The sequence below is a fragment of the Hydractinia symbiolongicarpus genome, chromosome 9 (assembly GCF_029227915.1).
Source record: "Hydractinia symbiolongicarpus strain clone_291-10 chromosome 9, HSymV2.1, whole genome shotgun sequence".
Lineage (NCBI taxonomy): Eukaryota > Metazoa > Cnidaria > Hydrozoa > Anthoathecata > Hydractiniidae > Hydractinia > Hydractinia symbiolongicarpus.
This window is the reverse complement of record NC_079883.1, coordinates 27,108,700-27,123,243: the sequence shown is the minus strand read 5'-3', so window position 1 is coordinate 27,123,243 and position 14,544 is coordinate 27,108,700. Positions and strand designations below refer to the sequence as shown.

The following is a 14,544-nucleotide window of genomic DNA, read 5'->3' as shown; positions in this document are numbered from 1 at the left end:
AATACAATATTATCAATTTTAATTGGTTTTATCCAAATCAAGGTAAGGCTTAATCACACGAAAGGTAGCTAGCTAGAGCTCAGTTTTGTATAAAAGAATTAAAAGTAATTTGTAGAAATCATATGGAGAAGCTGTATTACTACCTAACTGATAGCCAGATATAGGAAAACCTGTAGCTAGGGCGCAGACAAAACAAATAGCTCCGGGCGCTAGAGTGAGCTGACCAACCGTTTTTTATCATTTTTTATTTATTATATAAGTAACCTGTTACAGTAATTAAAAAAATATCCACTTTTGCTATCAAACCAACAGCAATGTAATTGTCAATAAGAATTAGTTTTCCGTACACCCTCCCTGAGAACAAGGTTTAAAACGACATTAAAACTGTCATTAAACAGAACTTCAAGGATGCCCAAGCCGCACCACGTCCTCTAAACGGCGTGGGCATCTTCGAAACTGCTTGTAATTTTAGAACAAGGGTGCTGATAAGCTGCATACGCCGTATAACGTGCAGGCGTTTTTGGGCAAGTTTAGCGTTTTGCAAAAAAATTGAAGTATTCACCTTAAAAAACCGGCATAGACCATAAAGTAAACTATGTGGTAGTAAAGTTCTTAAAAGAACTGTTTTTGATGGTTTTTGATAAAATTTACTTGATAAATAACTTTTAATTTTTATTAACTTCTTTCTCTTAAAGCATCTTTTTCCAACTATCGTCCACAAGGTATGTTACAAGGAATTGAATTTTGAAAATGCTCCAGGCAAGTTCGGGAAAGTGCGGGCGGTTTTGGAAGACAATCACTAATTTAATTGTGGCTGTTTGCAGCTTATTGACACCCTCTTATTTTAGAATATTCTCAGGAATAATAGACCAAGAGAAATTACATCACAGTTTTTTGTCCACCGCCCACGTGTGTTTGAGAACAACCCACATAACAAAGTTCATTATTTTTTAAATTATTTGTGTAAAAATTACTATTTCATTCACGATAAACCATTTGTCAGTCATTTTATTCGCCCAACAAAGAATCCTATTCAAGGTGCTTTTCTATTAGTGCTGAATTTAATAATTGACATGGTTCAGCATAGTTTTTAAAAGGGTCTGATTGCAAAATATGATTGCCAAAGTTCAGCACTTGTAATATTTGTGTATTTGTGTACTCAGCTTCTAAAACACACACAAGAGACATTATAATTTCCTCTGGGTGATTACATTAATGTTGGTTAAAAAAAAACTGAATGATGAGAAGCATATGTTTTTAAATGGGTCTAGGACAATAAACTTTTTAATTTCCCTTGGCCTTGCATCAATCAAATTCTGAAAAAATAAACACTTCTAAAATGATTTTGTCAGATTTGGAAACTGTTGGTATGGTTGGAATATATAAAATTAGTAAAGTTGCCAAATTGTTTAGTTTTTTTCTTTTATACTTTTCCGAATTAGCCTTAATTATTTATAAGATGAAAAACAGTGCTTTCAATTCCATTGACTTGGCCATCCCTTAAAGGCACTGGAAGCTTCACTATATGAAAATGTTTTCTTTTTCTTTTAGATTGTGTACAATGGGAGTGAGTGATGTAATCTTCTAATGCGTGTGGTGAAAAGAAGGCGAATCCGTTATTGTTTTTCTGCCCAAATTTGAAGCTATTTAATAAATCTTGATAAAGTTAAAAAACTGTTTTGATTTGTTTGTTTTTGTTTTAATTGTTTCCCGTGAGTTTTGAAATTCGTTCCAGCAGATTCTGTGGCTTCTACTGCCGGTATTTTTACGTGAAAAAAATGCTATTTTGTTGTGAGGTCATTTACGAAATCGTTAACGTTAGGACCAACTTCTGCGGGTTGTACAACTCGATGTATCACATATCTTTCGGAATACTGCTAAAAGTGTAATTTTGTATTGCGCTCTTTACTTTTACCATTCTGTGGGAAAAGGCGGTACAAAATTTTAACACGCGTTATTCGTTTTTTTGTTAGTTTCGCGTAATCTAATTTTCTCGCACATTTTGAAAAGAATATGCCACGCACATCAAATACTCGCGCAGTCTATTCGCAAAAAAAACTGTTTTTGAGCAACGAATTGTTCCGCAGAGCGTTCATTTTCCTACCTCGTCCCCAGGGTTCATCTATATGATATTCAATTTTGATGTATTTCGGAAGATGTTAGCGACAAAGAAACAAGAAGCGCTAGGGACAAAGTATTGGATAGTTTAATTTTGCTTGCAACTTGCGAAATGCTTCGCAACCTTTTTTTTAATTTCTAGTTTATGCAGGTGTTCAACGCGTGTGGGCAAAAAAACGCATTGTGATTTCTCTTGGCCTTATTGACTGTTGTAGCTAAATACCCTAAAAGGTTTTTTGCACAATACATAGATTATGTAGTTAAAAGGAGATATTCCAAACTAAAAGTAATGAAGACATGACAAAGAAGTGGAGTTGCACAACACAGCGAGAGTTTGTAAACGAATGCTTGCCAGAAATGGAACTGAATGAACTGAAAGAGAAGATGACGATCCCAGATCTTAGTCCACACAAAAAAATAAAAAATAATAATCCTACCTTTAAAGAGTTAATCCTACCTGGAAAAATTAGACCAGCTTTTTGCCGCCCAGACAAGGAGCAACATGCTTTGCTGAGAAAACAGCCATGACCTTTAGTTTGTTTTGATTTTTATCATTATGACGTCATAACTAGGTGACGTAATGTTTTACAATGCCAAAAACAAAGATGGCTGTTTTGTCATAGGTTTTTTCGTTTCCCTGTCCTGTTCTGCTACTAGAATAGAATTCTATAGATAAATTGTCTTTGCCTGTTAGCGTTCCTTGGCTATATACAGAGTGTTTTCTTGCTCTTAATTTTTCATAATAAGAGATTTTTGTTCTTTTCGGAGAGAAGGAAGCTGCAATTTTTTACTTTCATACTTTCATAAACACAACATTGCTGTACCCTAAAGATTCAGTATTGGCTGAAACTGTTCTCTTTGCAAACGAAGTGAAAAGTGGCAAAAATATTTTGAGGGTTTGGAATTTGATGAAAAAGGTAGACTTAGGGGACTATGTTAATTCAACCTTGGGAATCCAAGAATTTATGATGATGGCAATTTCCAGTCATGACAGCATTTATTTTATTGCTATAAGTGCAAAGTGCAAAGGCAGTATAGTGGCATTGCCCAACGCTGTTGCCAATTGCAATGGCCGCAAGTTAGTAAATTGTCCCAATCTCATTTAAATATAGTTATGTTACTTACTTATGTTACTTATGTTAACTTTTGAAGTTGTAGCTTCTTCCTCTTCTTCTACTCCATCTCTAAAGAGACGAAGATGAGGGTTAGATCGAACTACAGTGACTATACTGTTTTCTGGGGCTTCATTTGTCCCAGGGATCGGAGGTTCATCTGGGAGAGTTTTGAGAAACTTGTGGAGGGCTATTTTAAACTGTAAAACTGGACATGAAGTGATGCTTCTTAGAGACTTGGAGGGCGTTGAAGGTTCTTGGGGCTTGATAATGGAAGCTGTTGTGTAGTTTAGCGAAGCTTGTGGAATTGTTCAGTGCAAGTGGTAGTTGAAAGAGACGCCCTTTTCTTTGTGGTGCATGGGTTTGCATGGGTTGGTGAAGGTTTGGGACAATGCCTTTAGATATTTTCCAACTGTATATGGCTTGATAGCATTCACATTGTTGTTGTAACGAGTACAGTTTGAGCTGTTTAAGTGCATTGTTTAAGTCATTCCGTGTACACAGTTGATCTTTTTCAGGTAGCTCCATTGCAGAGCTTCTAATACCTTGATTTGTCCTTTACTAGCAGGAGACCAGAGCTGTGAGGAGTATATAATGAAATCTAGGGATGACATGGGATTTTCATAGTGGTAGGAGAACTTCTGGTGATCGAGATCGAAAGACTCGAAAAATCCAGCCTGTAAGTTTTGTATTTTCTACGATTTTATTTATATACGATTTGAAGGTAGCATCATCTGTCATTAGTATTCCAAGATCTTTGGTTTGAGTTTTTGGTTAGATTTGTGTTGATGCTGTTGTTTTGTACTTTGACTTTGACTTCAGATCTAGGTCTTTTCCGTACTGCAGGAGTTCAAACTTTGTATTGTTGAACATCGTGTTTTGGTCTGCTTGCATTTTTTCAGTGTCACCTTCAGAATTAACCTTCATTGTAAGTCTTGTATCATCTTCAAAGCTCGAGATTGATGCGTCCTTTACAGAAATATCATTATCCCCCATTAGGATAAGGAAGATGAGCGGTCCAAGCACACTCTGGTGCGCCAGAGATGACTTTTGTGGTGCGTGAGTGGTGACCGTTTACTGAGACATACTGGGTTCTATTTTTTAGGAAGGACTTCAGCCATTTCAGTAGTTTGCCTTTGATACCTAAGTCTTCTATCTTTTTAAGGGCTATGTCTATATCGACCTTGTCAAACGCTTTTGCGAAATCCAAGTATACAACAGCGTTTGAGTTGTTGCAGAGTATTTGTAGATTGTTGTCGAAATGTCAAGAAGCTGGCTCAGACATGACCGTCCACCACGAAAACCATCTTGGGAGCTGTTGAACAGGTTATTTTCTTCCATGAATGACACAATGTGATTTCAGACAACCTTTTCAAAGACCTTTATGATGTGAGAAGTTAGGGCAATTGGGTGGTACTTTTCAGCTTTAGTTTTGCTTCCACTCTTGTGTTTTGGTATTATTATAGCACTGGTTAGTGTGTCTGGAATGGTTCCTTCTTCAAATGATTTTGTTCAAATCAGCTTGAGAGGGGTGGCTATGTCGTTCTTGCACTTTTTCAGTAGGATTGATGGGAAGCTATCAGGACCAGAAGAGGAGTTTTCTGGGAGTTCATCAATTCCTCTTAATGAAGCGTGTTTCATTGAATATCACGTTTTGTAGTGAGGGTTTGCTTGGACTTTGGTTTTGTTTGTTTGTGTACTGTTTTGGTGTGCTGAATATCTTGCAACACTGTGTCAGTAGCATGTCTGCTATCTTTTTTGAATCAGAGATGTAGATGTAGCTGAAAAATATTTTTTAGCAACAAAAAAGCTGCGCTTGTTTTTATCATTTGCATATATCAGTAGAATTCAGATTACTTTTCTTATAAAAACTTATTAAAAATCATCATCATCATTCTCGGCTTAACGTCTGTTTTCCATGCTTGCATGGGTTGGACGGGGTATATTAATGACCGTCTTCCAATCTGATCTAATCTGTGTTAGATTTAAACTCAATTCCTCTGTATCAAGTCTGTCCTTATAACCTCCTGCCAAGTCTTTCTCGGCCTGAAATATAAAAAGCATAGGTGTGTGAAAAAAACCTTTTTCTATTTCTTATTATCACCTACTGTCACGACACATCAAGACGGATCTTGTCACGATAATAGATCTTTGATGAATCGCAAAAAATAATTCTTCATTGTTTTTATTAAATATGCACATGTTATATACATCATGTATCAGAGTAATGTAAGGGAGTTTGCTCTTGTTACGCTCTCCATTTGTTAACAACCCTTTTCCAGTACTGTATTTATAAACAATCTTTTGTTCAGTGTAAAATACAGTATGCTCATGTTTTGTATTGCTTGTTGAATATTTTTCAAACTGTAAACTTGGGTAGCACATAACCCCTATTATAATTTATTTTGTTTTTTTGTCCCCCAACTTGGTAGTTTTTGTTACATATACTTATTTTCAGGAACAGTCATAATATGAAATAAAATAACACACTAAAAAAAGCAAAACAAATAAAAAATGGCACACTGGTTTCATAGAAATCCTTTAAAATCATCAAAGACAAACAGTTTTGATGCACTGAAGTTAATAGCAAAGACACCTCCAGCTGCAAAGTTATGTGGGTGGGTATAAAATTGTTTTTGTTAATTTTTTTCCAAATTTAAAATTATATACTAACTTGTTACTATATAATGCTATGTCACTAACTTCATTGACTATGCATATGTATCCCAAAATGGAATAATATTGTTCTAAAATTGTGTTGCATAGGAGACTTTTAAAAATGGTACTTTCTCTATAAAGATGTGTTTAAAATATATACACTACCAGATATTTTAACTTTTAATGAAAGTTTTTTTAATTAATATGCCTTTCATTTGCAAAAATAGGTACAGTATTTGCAAATACCGTAAAAAATATAAAAAAATACTGTAGCAAACTAGAGATATAGTAAGAAAGCGTATATTTTCAAATAAAATTGGTAAGGACGCTGTAAATTTTATTGATTTTGATCTGTTTAGTGAGTTACGTGTAGAACGAGCCAAAGTTCTTCAGCAACTTTCAGATCCACGAAACAGCTTAGAAACTGTTGAAAAAGATGTAAACAATTATATGTCCCTTCTCCTGGGGCTTTGTGAAGATGTTGCTCCACAAACTACTGCTGAAGGACAAGTTTCAGGAGAAGCTAAGCTTCGTAAAGTTGAAGTTTTCAAATGGACTCATACAATCTGTGGAAATACTGCAACGTATGTTAGACCTTAATTGATTTTTTTTACTGCTTTGTACAGCGGTAATCAACAAGAGTATGTATTCTATAACAAGAAAAATTTTTTGTAGAGCTTTACCTGATGCCTACTATGATTTCATTTCCATCTTAACAGAGTTGGCCATGTGGTTTTTAAAGCGTGCTTCTTACATTGCTTCAAATGAAAGGTAAGTATTAAAAACAAAATGAATAATATGGTACATAAAACACTTATCATCCAAATATTTTCTAAACTGCTAAATTATATAAAAGAATGTGTTTACTAAAAGTCAGGTAACATTTTCTAGTAGATGTAAAAATAATTATAATAACCTCTAATAACAAAATCTTGCCGTTATTGAAAGCATTACCAATAATACATAAAGATGCTATCTTGGGTAAATAATTTCAATAACAATTCAATAATGTCTTCCTGGTGGGTAGCTAAAAACCTCAAAATAAATATATTTAGGATGTGTATATGTAGCCAAGGTAACACTAACCTTTGAAATTATATAAAAAAAATTAAAGGATTTGGGAAAAAGAAGTGGAAAGAGCTGTGAAATAGACAATATGTTGTGTGTACACCTGGATGCAAAACGTGAAGCGTATAAACAATAGGGAACAAGTAGAAATAAAAATATGCAATTTGAATTTTGTCAAGAAAGGCGTTGTATAAGCATTTATTGTTTCTGATGATTTATTTTCACTAGCTATGCAGGGTGAGTGAATATTGTCCCTATAATTAGTCTTTCAGAAGATGATGCGAAGGAGGTGTTTAAAAGTCTGCGTCAAGCAGCTGGAATCTTTATGCAAGCAAAGGTACAGTGTATATACAGTATTATTAAGACAAGATTTCGATACCTCGGTTTTCCTTAAAAATTTTTTTCACCTTCAGTCCCTCTCAAAGATGAAAAAATTGAGAGAGTAAAGAAACAAATCTATATTTTTGAAAATAGAATATATGCTGCTTTTGTTTAAATATACGTAAATTTTGATTTTAGAGATGCAAAGTCTAATTTTTCAGAGATATTTATGTATTGAAACTTGAACTGGGTCACATTAAACCTATTTGTCAACTTCACTAATTATTATAATAATTATAATATTTTGTGATAATACATTGAGAATTAAAATTTTAGAATTTTTTAAAATTTTAACCATTGTGTTCTTACGATTGTAGAATTTATGTGAAAGTAAACTGGGCAGTGGTTTGGTAGAGAAGCACAGTGATACTGATCCACGCGTTTTAGATGCATATCACTTACAATCCTTAGCTGAAGCTCAAGAAGGTGTGTAAAAATTTATTCCCTATGCTTTTTAGTATGTGTATATAACATTTCAAATGATCCAGTTTACTATGTGTATTAACATTCAAATGATCCAGTTTAGTATGTGTATTAACATTTCAAATGATCCAGTTTTACAGGAAAGTAGCTTAGCTGTACTAATTATCAGGCATACTAATTTTCACACATTAACGCAAAAGTTGGTTAGTTTTTTGAAATTTAGTACATAAATTATAGTTTTAAAAATTAATGCTCTTTTTTGACAAATCCGAAGTAAGTTTTTTCTTGCTTTTTTTTGTTTTGCTGTAAAAAGGAGTAATAAACAAAATAACTAATGTAAAAAAAAATTTTGTCTAAAGCTCTAAACTTTATTATTTTTATCCTTCTTATTATTTATAAGTAAATTCAATCTTGCGCAGAAACAATACGCGCGAAATAGATTAACATTGGCAAGAAAAAATATTAAAATAAATATTATAAATATTTGATAGTCACTCTCTTTTTATCGGAAAAGGTATTTCACTATTAAATATAAAAATTCTTGTTTGTGTAGTTTAGCTTTGCCGTGTTAAAAGATGTGTTTTTTATTAGATCCAATATAAAAAAAAACACTGAGGGTGAGGATCAGTCAACTATTACGAACATCTTTAGAAAATATCCAGCCTAAAATTATTACCATAACTTGCAAGAAACAACGTGCCTTCAAACCTACAAGAAAGTGCTAAAACCTCTGACCCTCCTAAACGACTTACATAATTAATTATAGCGCTGGGACAGGTTATTTGTAAAAAAAAATTAGGACTTGTTAAGATGTAAGGGGAAGTACTCAAATATTATATGCCTGTTTTTTAAAAAAAAATGCAAAAGGTTTTGACCCAAACAACAGAATTAATTAAGGGAGTGTCTAATTATTACAAAGAAGTATGAAAGTGTCTAATTATTACAAGGAAGTGTCAAATCATTACAAGGAAGTGTCTAATTATTACAAGAAAGTGTCTAATTATTACAAGGAAGTGTCTAATTATTACAAGGAAGTGTCTAATCATTACAAGAAAGTGTCTAATCATTACAAGAAACTGTCTGATTATTACAAGGAAGTGTCTAATTATTACAAGAAAGTGTCTAATCATTACAAGAAAGTGTCTAATCATTACAAGAAAGTGTCTAATTATTACAAGAAAGGGTCTAATTATTACAAGAAAGTGTCCAATTATTACAAGAAAGTGTCTAATTATTACAAGAAAGGGTCTAATTACTACATAGAGGTCTGTGTGCGATAAGTGAAAGTTTGTTTTGTTTTAGTGACTGTTGCAAGAGCAGTGGAGTTGAAACACAAGCCTACTGTTATAACCGCAGTAGCACTTGGCACAAGTGAATTGTTTCAAAAAGCAGGTATGCTGCATAATCTTCCTATCAGTGAAAAAAGTTTGTTACAGAAGCATCGTGAGAATTGAGAATATGGAGAAAATATTTACCTTAGGGGAAAATAATTTTTTCGAATTTCGCGAGTTTTTATATTAAATTCGCAAATATTAGTTCCTGCGAAAAAATGTTGGTAATCTCTGTTTTTTTCTTTTTTTTTTTTTTTTTTTCTGAAAAACAATATACAATAACTTCTTTTGATTAAACCTAGCGCCTGTAGTGCGCCAAATTTAACTTCAGCACTCTGTCTCCTGCATAAAAATCCGTAAAAACAATACAAATTGAAATAAAAATGCTTCCAAATTCCCTTTTCGCGATTTTACGAAATTTAATTCTCGTGATATGTTAGAACGTGCTAACTTCACGAAAAATAACTTTCGCAAACATTTATCTTGTTTAAAGTATCTGAAAACTTTATGTATCTTTGTGTGCTAATAGTGTAAAAAATATATTAAAACCAAAATTTTTTAATTTAGACGAATCCTTGAGAAGCGTAGAACAGACTAAAGTCGGGAAATGGAGAAAATATCTTCAAATAAAGAAAAATATATATTTGGCTTATGTAAGTATCATTGTAGATTTTGTAAAAAGTTTTGATATTTTGTACCGTGCCTAAAATGTTACCATTTAACATAGGCACATAGTTTTAAAGGAGAAACCGTACATAAAATGTTACCGTTTAACATAGGCAAATAGTTTTAAAGGAGAAACCGTACATAAAATGTTACCATTTAACATAGGCACATAGTTTCAAAGGAGAAACCGTACATGAAATGTTACCATTTAACATAGGCACATAGTTTCAAAAGAGAAACCGTACATGAAATGTTACCATTTAACATAGGCACATAAGTTTTAAAGGAGAAACCGTACATAAAATGTTACCATTTAACATAGGCACATAGTTTCAAAGGAGAAACCGTACATGAAATATTACCATTTTAACATAGGCAAATAGTTTTAAAGGAGAAACCGTACATAAAATGTTACCATTTAACATAGGCACATAGTTTCAAAGGAGAAACCGTACATAAAATGTTACCATTTAACATAGGCACATAGTTTCAAAGGAGAAACCGTACATAAAATGTTACCAATAAACATAGGCACATAGTTTCAAAGGAGAAACCGTGCCTAAAATGTTACCATTTAACATAGGCACATAGTTTTAAAGGAGAAACCGTACATAAAATGTTACCGTTTAACATAGGCAAATAGTTTTAAAGGAGAAACCGTACATAAAATGTTACCGTTTAACATAGGCAAATAGTTTTAAAGGAGAAACCGTACATAAAATGTTACCGTTTAACATAGGCAAATAGTTTTAAAGGAGAAACCGTACATAAAATGTTACCATTTAACATAGGCACATAGTTTTAAAGGAGAAACCTTATTAGCTGAGGATCAATGTGGAACTGCTATTAAATCGTTACAAGAGGCTGAGAAATGTGAGTTTAGTTTTTTATTACCTTGTAAACTATTACGTATTTGCTGTTATTTTGTTCAGAAGATTTCTAACAATTCATATTTTTTCATTACGTTTTTGCACTTCTAATAATTAAATAATATTCATTATAAACTCGAATTTAATGCAAGTAAAACTCTTTCAAAAGTTCTCTCCTTGTCCCTTAAAAACTCCTTTAAATTTTCCCATGTTAAATTTTGCATTCTCCGCAGGGCCTCAAGAAATTCCTCCGCAACATATAAACACCTGTGATTGGCTAATAATGTATGTGTTTTAGGCTACGTCATGGCAGGCATGTTATGTAAGGAGTACAAAGCAGCAAAAGGAGCTGGTAGTTCTGCACGACCTGATGAACATCAGTTTTACTTAAGATTGGGTCCAATAGTACGGCAACGATTAGAGAAAGCAACACACGAGAATGGATTCATGTAAGATGATTCGTTCGTTTATATTTGTGCACAAAATGCAGGTAGATGTAGCTCTGCGAGATATTTTTGTGTTATTCTTATATAACCATAAGATTAACGCAACAACAATGTGCCTCTTTCCCAGGGCTCCTTATCTCATGTTCTGAAGAATACAAAATGACCTGGGGATGACGATGCTTCAACTAATGCATTTTTTGTTCTAGTTTACATTCGAATAAAACTAGCGTCGAATACTTTTGTTAGCAGCAAACTTAAATATAATATATTTTACATGTTGCAGATATCACCAAAAAGTCCCTGCCGAAGTTCCTGAATTGGAATCGACAGAGGTCGGAATTGCATCACCTATTGAGTTTTCAATTCCTACCGTTAGTCCAAGATGGAAACCCGAAATTCTGGCTGCGTTTGACACGGGAAAAGCAAAAGCTCAAGTAAGTTATAAATTAAAATATCAAGGTTGAAGTTTTTTATTTTTAAATGAGTGTTTCCTTGTGTCATTTGATTCCAATACTTATCCTATTTTCGAGAATGTCAAAAGAAGCTTCAGAAAGGTTGCTTTTGTTTACTTTATGGTGTAAAAAGAATAAAACTTATAGATAGCATTATTAATAGGAAATAAACCTATCCCTAATGGAAAATTTTGTGTGCATTTTACGAGAATTGGAGTTTTACTTTGTGATCTGTAAACATTTTAGAATTTTGTAAATTTTGAACGCAATTTTTGGAAAAGTTAAAAACTTGAATCGGAAATACTGGTCGTTAATCGGAAATACCGGTCGTTAATCGGAAATATCGTGTAATTTTAAATATAAGCAAATTGCACGGTGAAAATTGGAATTGTTTCGTTGACCTATGTTCGTCTTATTCAAAAAAAGGGAACAAAATAAAAATGTCGGAGTTGACAAAGTAGTATGTTGTTGTCTGACTATTCAATCGACGAAGTGGCTAACGAAGACGAGCCAGTTTTTAATCTAATTTTGAATCTTATTCTTTCTTTAAGATGACAGGAAACGGCGACGAAGAAAAACTGGAACCTGTTAAAGAAATACCTGATCCAAACGAGAAGGGAAACTCACGCGAGACAGGCTGTGTTATATCCTAACGGACAGGATCTACCGTAACTGGATTGTGTCGTACGTGGGTGTTGTACGTGGTTTTCTTCTTGTAAACAAACTTATCTCTTCTACTACAATTTTTTTTCTCTTTTACGAGAACGTGAAAAAAACATGGATTTCAGCATATTTAATGAAAAGCAAAAAAAGCAAACTTTTTTGAGAACGAACTGCAAACTTTTTCTTGTATTGTTATAGTTTATTTTTTATTTTTTTACACGTACGAGTAAGGATAAAGTGTTGTGACGCCACTACGCATCTTAGGGGGACACATTATTGCAGGTTTAGTTATCATTATTTATTTTCCTGAATGGTTATTTTCAGAGTTCTTGGATTTTATAGCTGTCTTATTCATCGTATTTTCATCTAAATGGAATGGTTTATAAAATAGTTTTAGTGAGAATCCTGGAAAGGTATAGAATGAAATGATTTAGATGGAGTGTTTCTTAATAATGAAAGATGTATATGAAAAAAAGAGATAATTTTGTCGTTTGGATTTATTTTTCGCGGACTGATCTTCTGATAACTTTTTGCGATAATTTTCTTTAGAAAATTAGCTACAAAATCGGAAAAATTAGTCCTTCGGCTATTATTTGTCTCCTTAAGGTAGCAGTGAAGTTAAAAATGTTGAGGTGTAAAAAGGGAACAAATTGGAACAACCTAGTTTTCTTTATACAATAAGTGTAAAAGTCTAAAAAACAAATTCCTGTTTCTCGTAAGTTTTTGATACAAATCAAGTATCTACATTTAAGCCAACGTACTAATTGTTCCAATATGTCAATACGGACAGAAAACGTTACTCCAAACATCATCATTAGTCTCATCTGTTTACCAAACTGTTTAAGTTTTTAAAATATTTTATTTACGAACATCTATTGTAGTTTGTATATATCTCAATATTTCATTTGCATTCAGTGAAAGTCTTCTCGTTATAAAAATCTTCTGTATATTGTGAATATGTTTGCTGGTTATGTGGATTATTTCTCACTGCATGTTCAGTTCCATGTCGGGTATAAACAAGTCTACGAGTCAAATTAAGTACTGCTGGAAGGAAAGATCTCTAAATACATATGATTAATAATTCGTATGTTTTATCCATGTGTTACAAATCAAGAAGTGTATCTTCTCTGTTGTATTATAGCAGTACTATTAGAAACTTATCAGACTTCTGGTACACCCACTTAGTACACCCATTGTTACACCCACAAACAAATAAAAAAAAATTAAGACACGGGGTTTAAAGTCAGTGCAACCTAGCTCGTTCCCAACGCCTTTTTTATTAGGGGGGATCGCCATCCTAATGCCAAAAAAGTACGGGGACGAGGTTGGTGTCTGTGATGTGTTGAAAGCATTTCGTACATTAACTAAGTAGGCAACAGACCACACTAGCAGTTACTCATGACTATATAACATGAGTAACTTTAACTAACGCAACACCATGATGCCGAAAGAATGGAAAGTTCTATACGCATGCGTCCTCTAGGATTTACCGTTTTTATTCTATGGCACACCAAGTAATAGGCCTTACAAGCTTTACTAGCTCCACAATCTTTTCAACTTAGCCGGGATATTAAGTAGTAAATAAAATTTAGGATCCTCATGCGATCCTGAGCTGAAATATTGAGAGTAGTATTCTTTACCAAACCTGCAACTTTCAATACTTTTTGGCTCTTTCTCTCTGTTTCAAAATACGATTGCAAGAACAGTGAAGACTCTACAGGAAAAGCCAAGGCAGAAGGACCATTTCTAAATTTAAGTTTCTTTGCATAATTATTATTATTTTTCCGAACATTTATACAAGATATAGCCAATTCAGTGTTGGAAACTCTGATATCAAGGTGGGTCCTGTGTTCTGAATAAGGACCTTACGAAAAGCGAAGGTGAGGACGACGACGTATCTCACAAATATTTACATTAGGTATACACCGGCATTGCCACCTAATTTCCCTCACATGGCTTGGGTTCACCCGTAGCTGTGGTAAAGACACTTGCTAAACATGCCCACGCTGTGGTTCAAGCCACGGACCTTGTGATTACGAAGCAAATTCCGTAACCACAAGACCACAGGCCAGGTTACATATAAGGAAAGCGAATGTCGCATTCACAATTTTATGGCCACTGGTGTATAATGAATGTAACATAAATTATTGATAAAAAAAACTAGTTAAAAAACTTAAGACAGAAACGAGTACCAAAAGTAAAAACACTCAGCAAATTATAGAAATATTCTCTCCTTAAGAACGAACGTTTCCATGTATCAATAAATTTTGCGAATTTAATTAAAAAAAAGGAAAATTTACTACCCGTGAAATTAAATACATATATCTATTCCTCTGTAGTAAAAAATATATTGGTGG

At 33.4% G+C, this 14,544-nt stretch overlaps 1 protein-coding gene across 1 annotated transcript; it reads left to right on the top strand.

Annotated features, from left to right (window-relative positions):
• Nucleotides 1-5,658: 5,658 nt before the first annotated feature.
• LOC130657621 (BRO1 domain-containing protein BROX-like) lies at nt 5,659-13,101 on the top strand. Its single transcript, XM_057460612.1, has 11 exons — nt 5,659-5,848; nt 6,248-6,472; nt 6,564-6,659; nt 7,221-7,293; nt 7,655-7,763; nt 9,063-9,152; nt 9,659-9,744; nt 10,549-10,630; nt 10,925-11,075; nt 11,356-11,506; nt 12,076-13,101. The coding sequence occupies exons 1-11, from the start codon at nt 5,745-5,747 to the stop codon at nt 12,175-12,177; spliced, it is 1,269 nt and encodes a 422-aa protein (XP_057316595.1). The 5' UTR covers nt 5,659-5,744; the 3' UTR covers nt 12,178-13,101.
• Nucleotides 13,102-14,544: the final 1,443 nt, after the last annotated feature.

What these genes read in the sequence shown, in the direction of transcription:
- LOC130657621 (XM_057460612.1), top strand. Translation starts at nt 5,745, where the DNA reads ATGGCACACTGGTTTCATAGAAATCCTTTAAAATCATCAAAGACAAAC. An exon ending in ATCTGTGGAAATACTGCAAC is followed by an intron (nt 6,473 to 6,563) that starts GTATGTTAGACC and finishes AATTTTTTGTAG; the next exon opens with AGCTTTACCTGATGCCTACT. An exon ending in ACACACGAGAATGGATTCAT is followed by an intron (nt 11,076 to 11,355) that starts GTAAGATGATTC and finishes TACATGTTGCAG; the next exon opens with ATATCACCAAAAAGTCCCTG.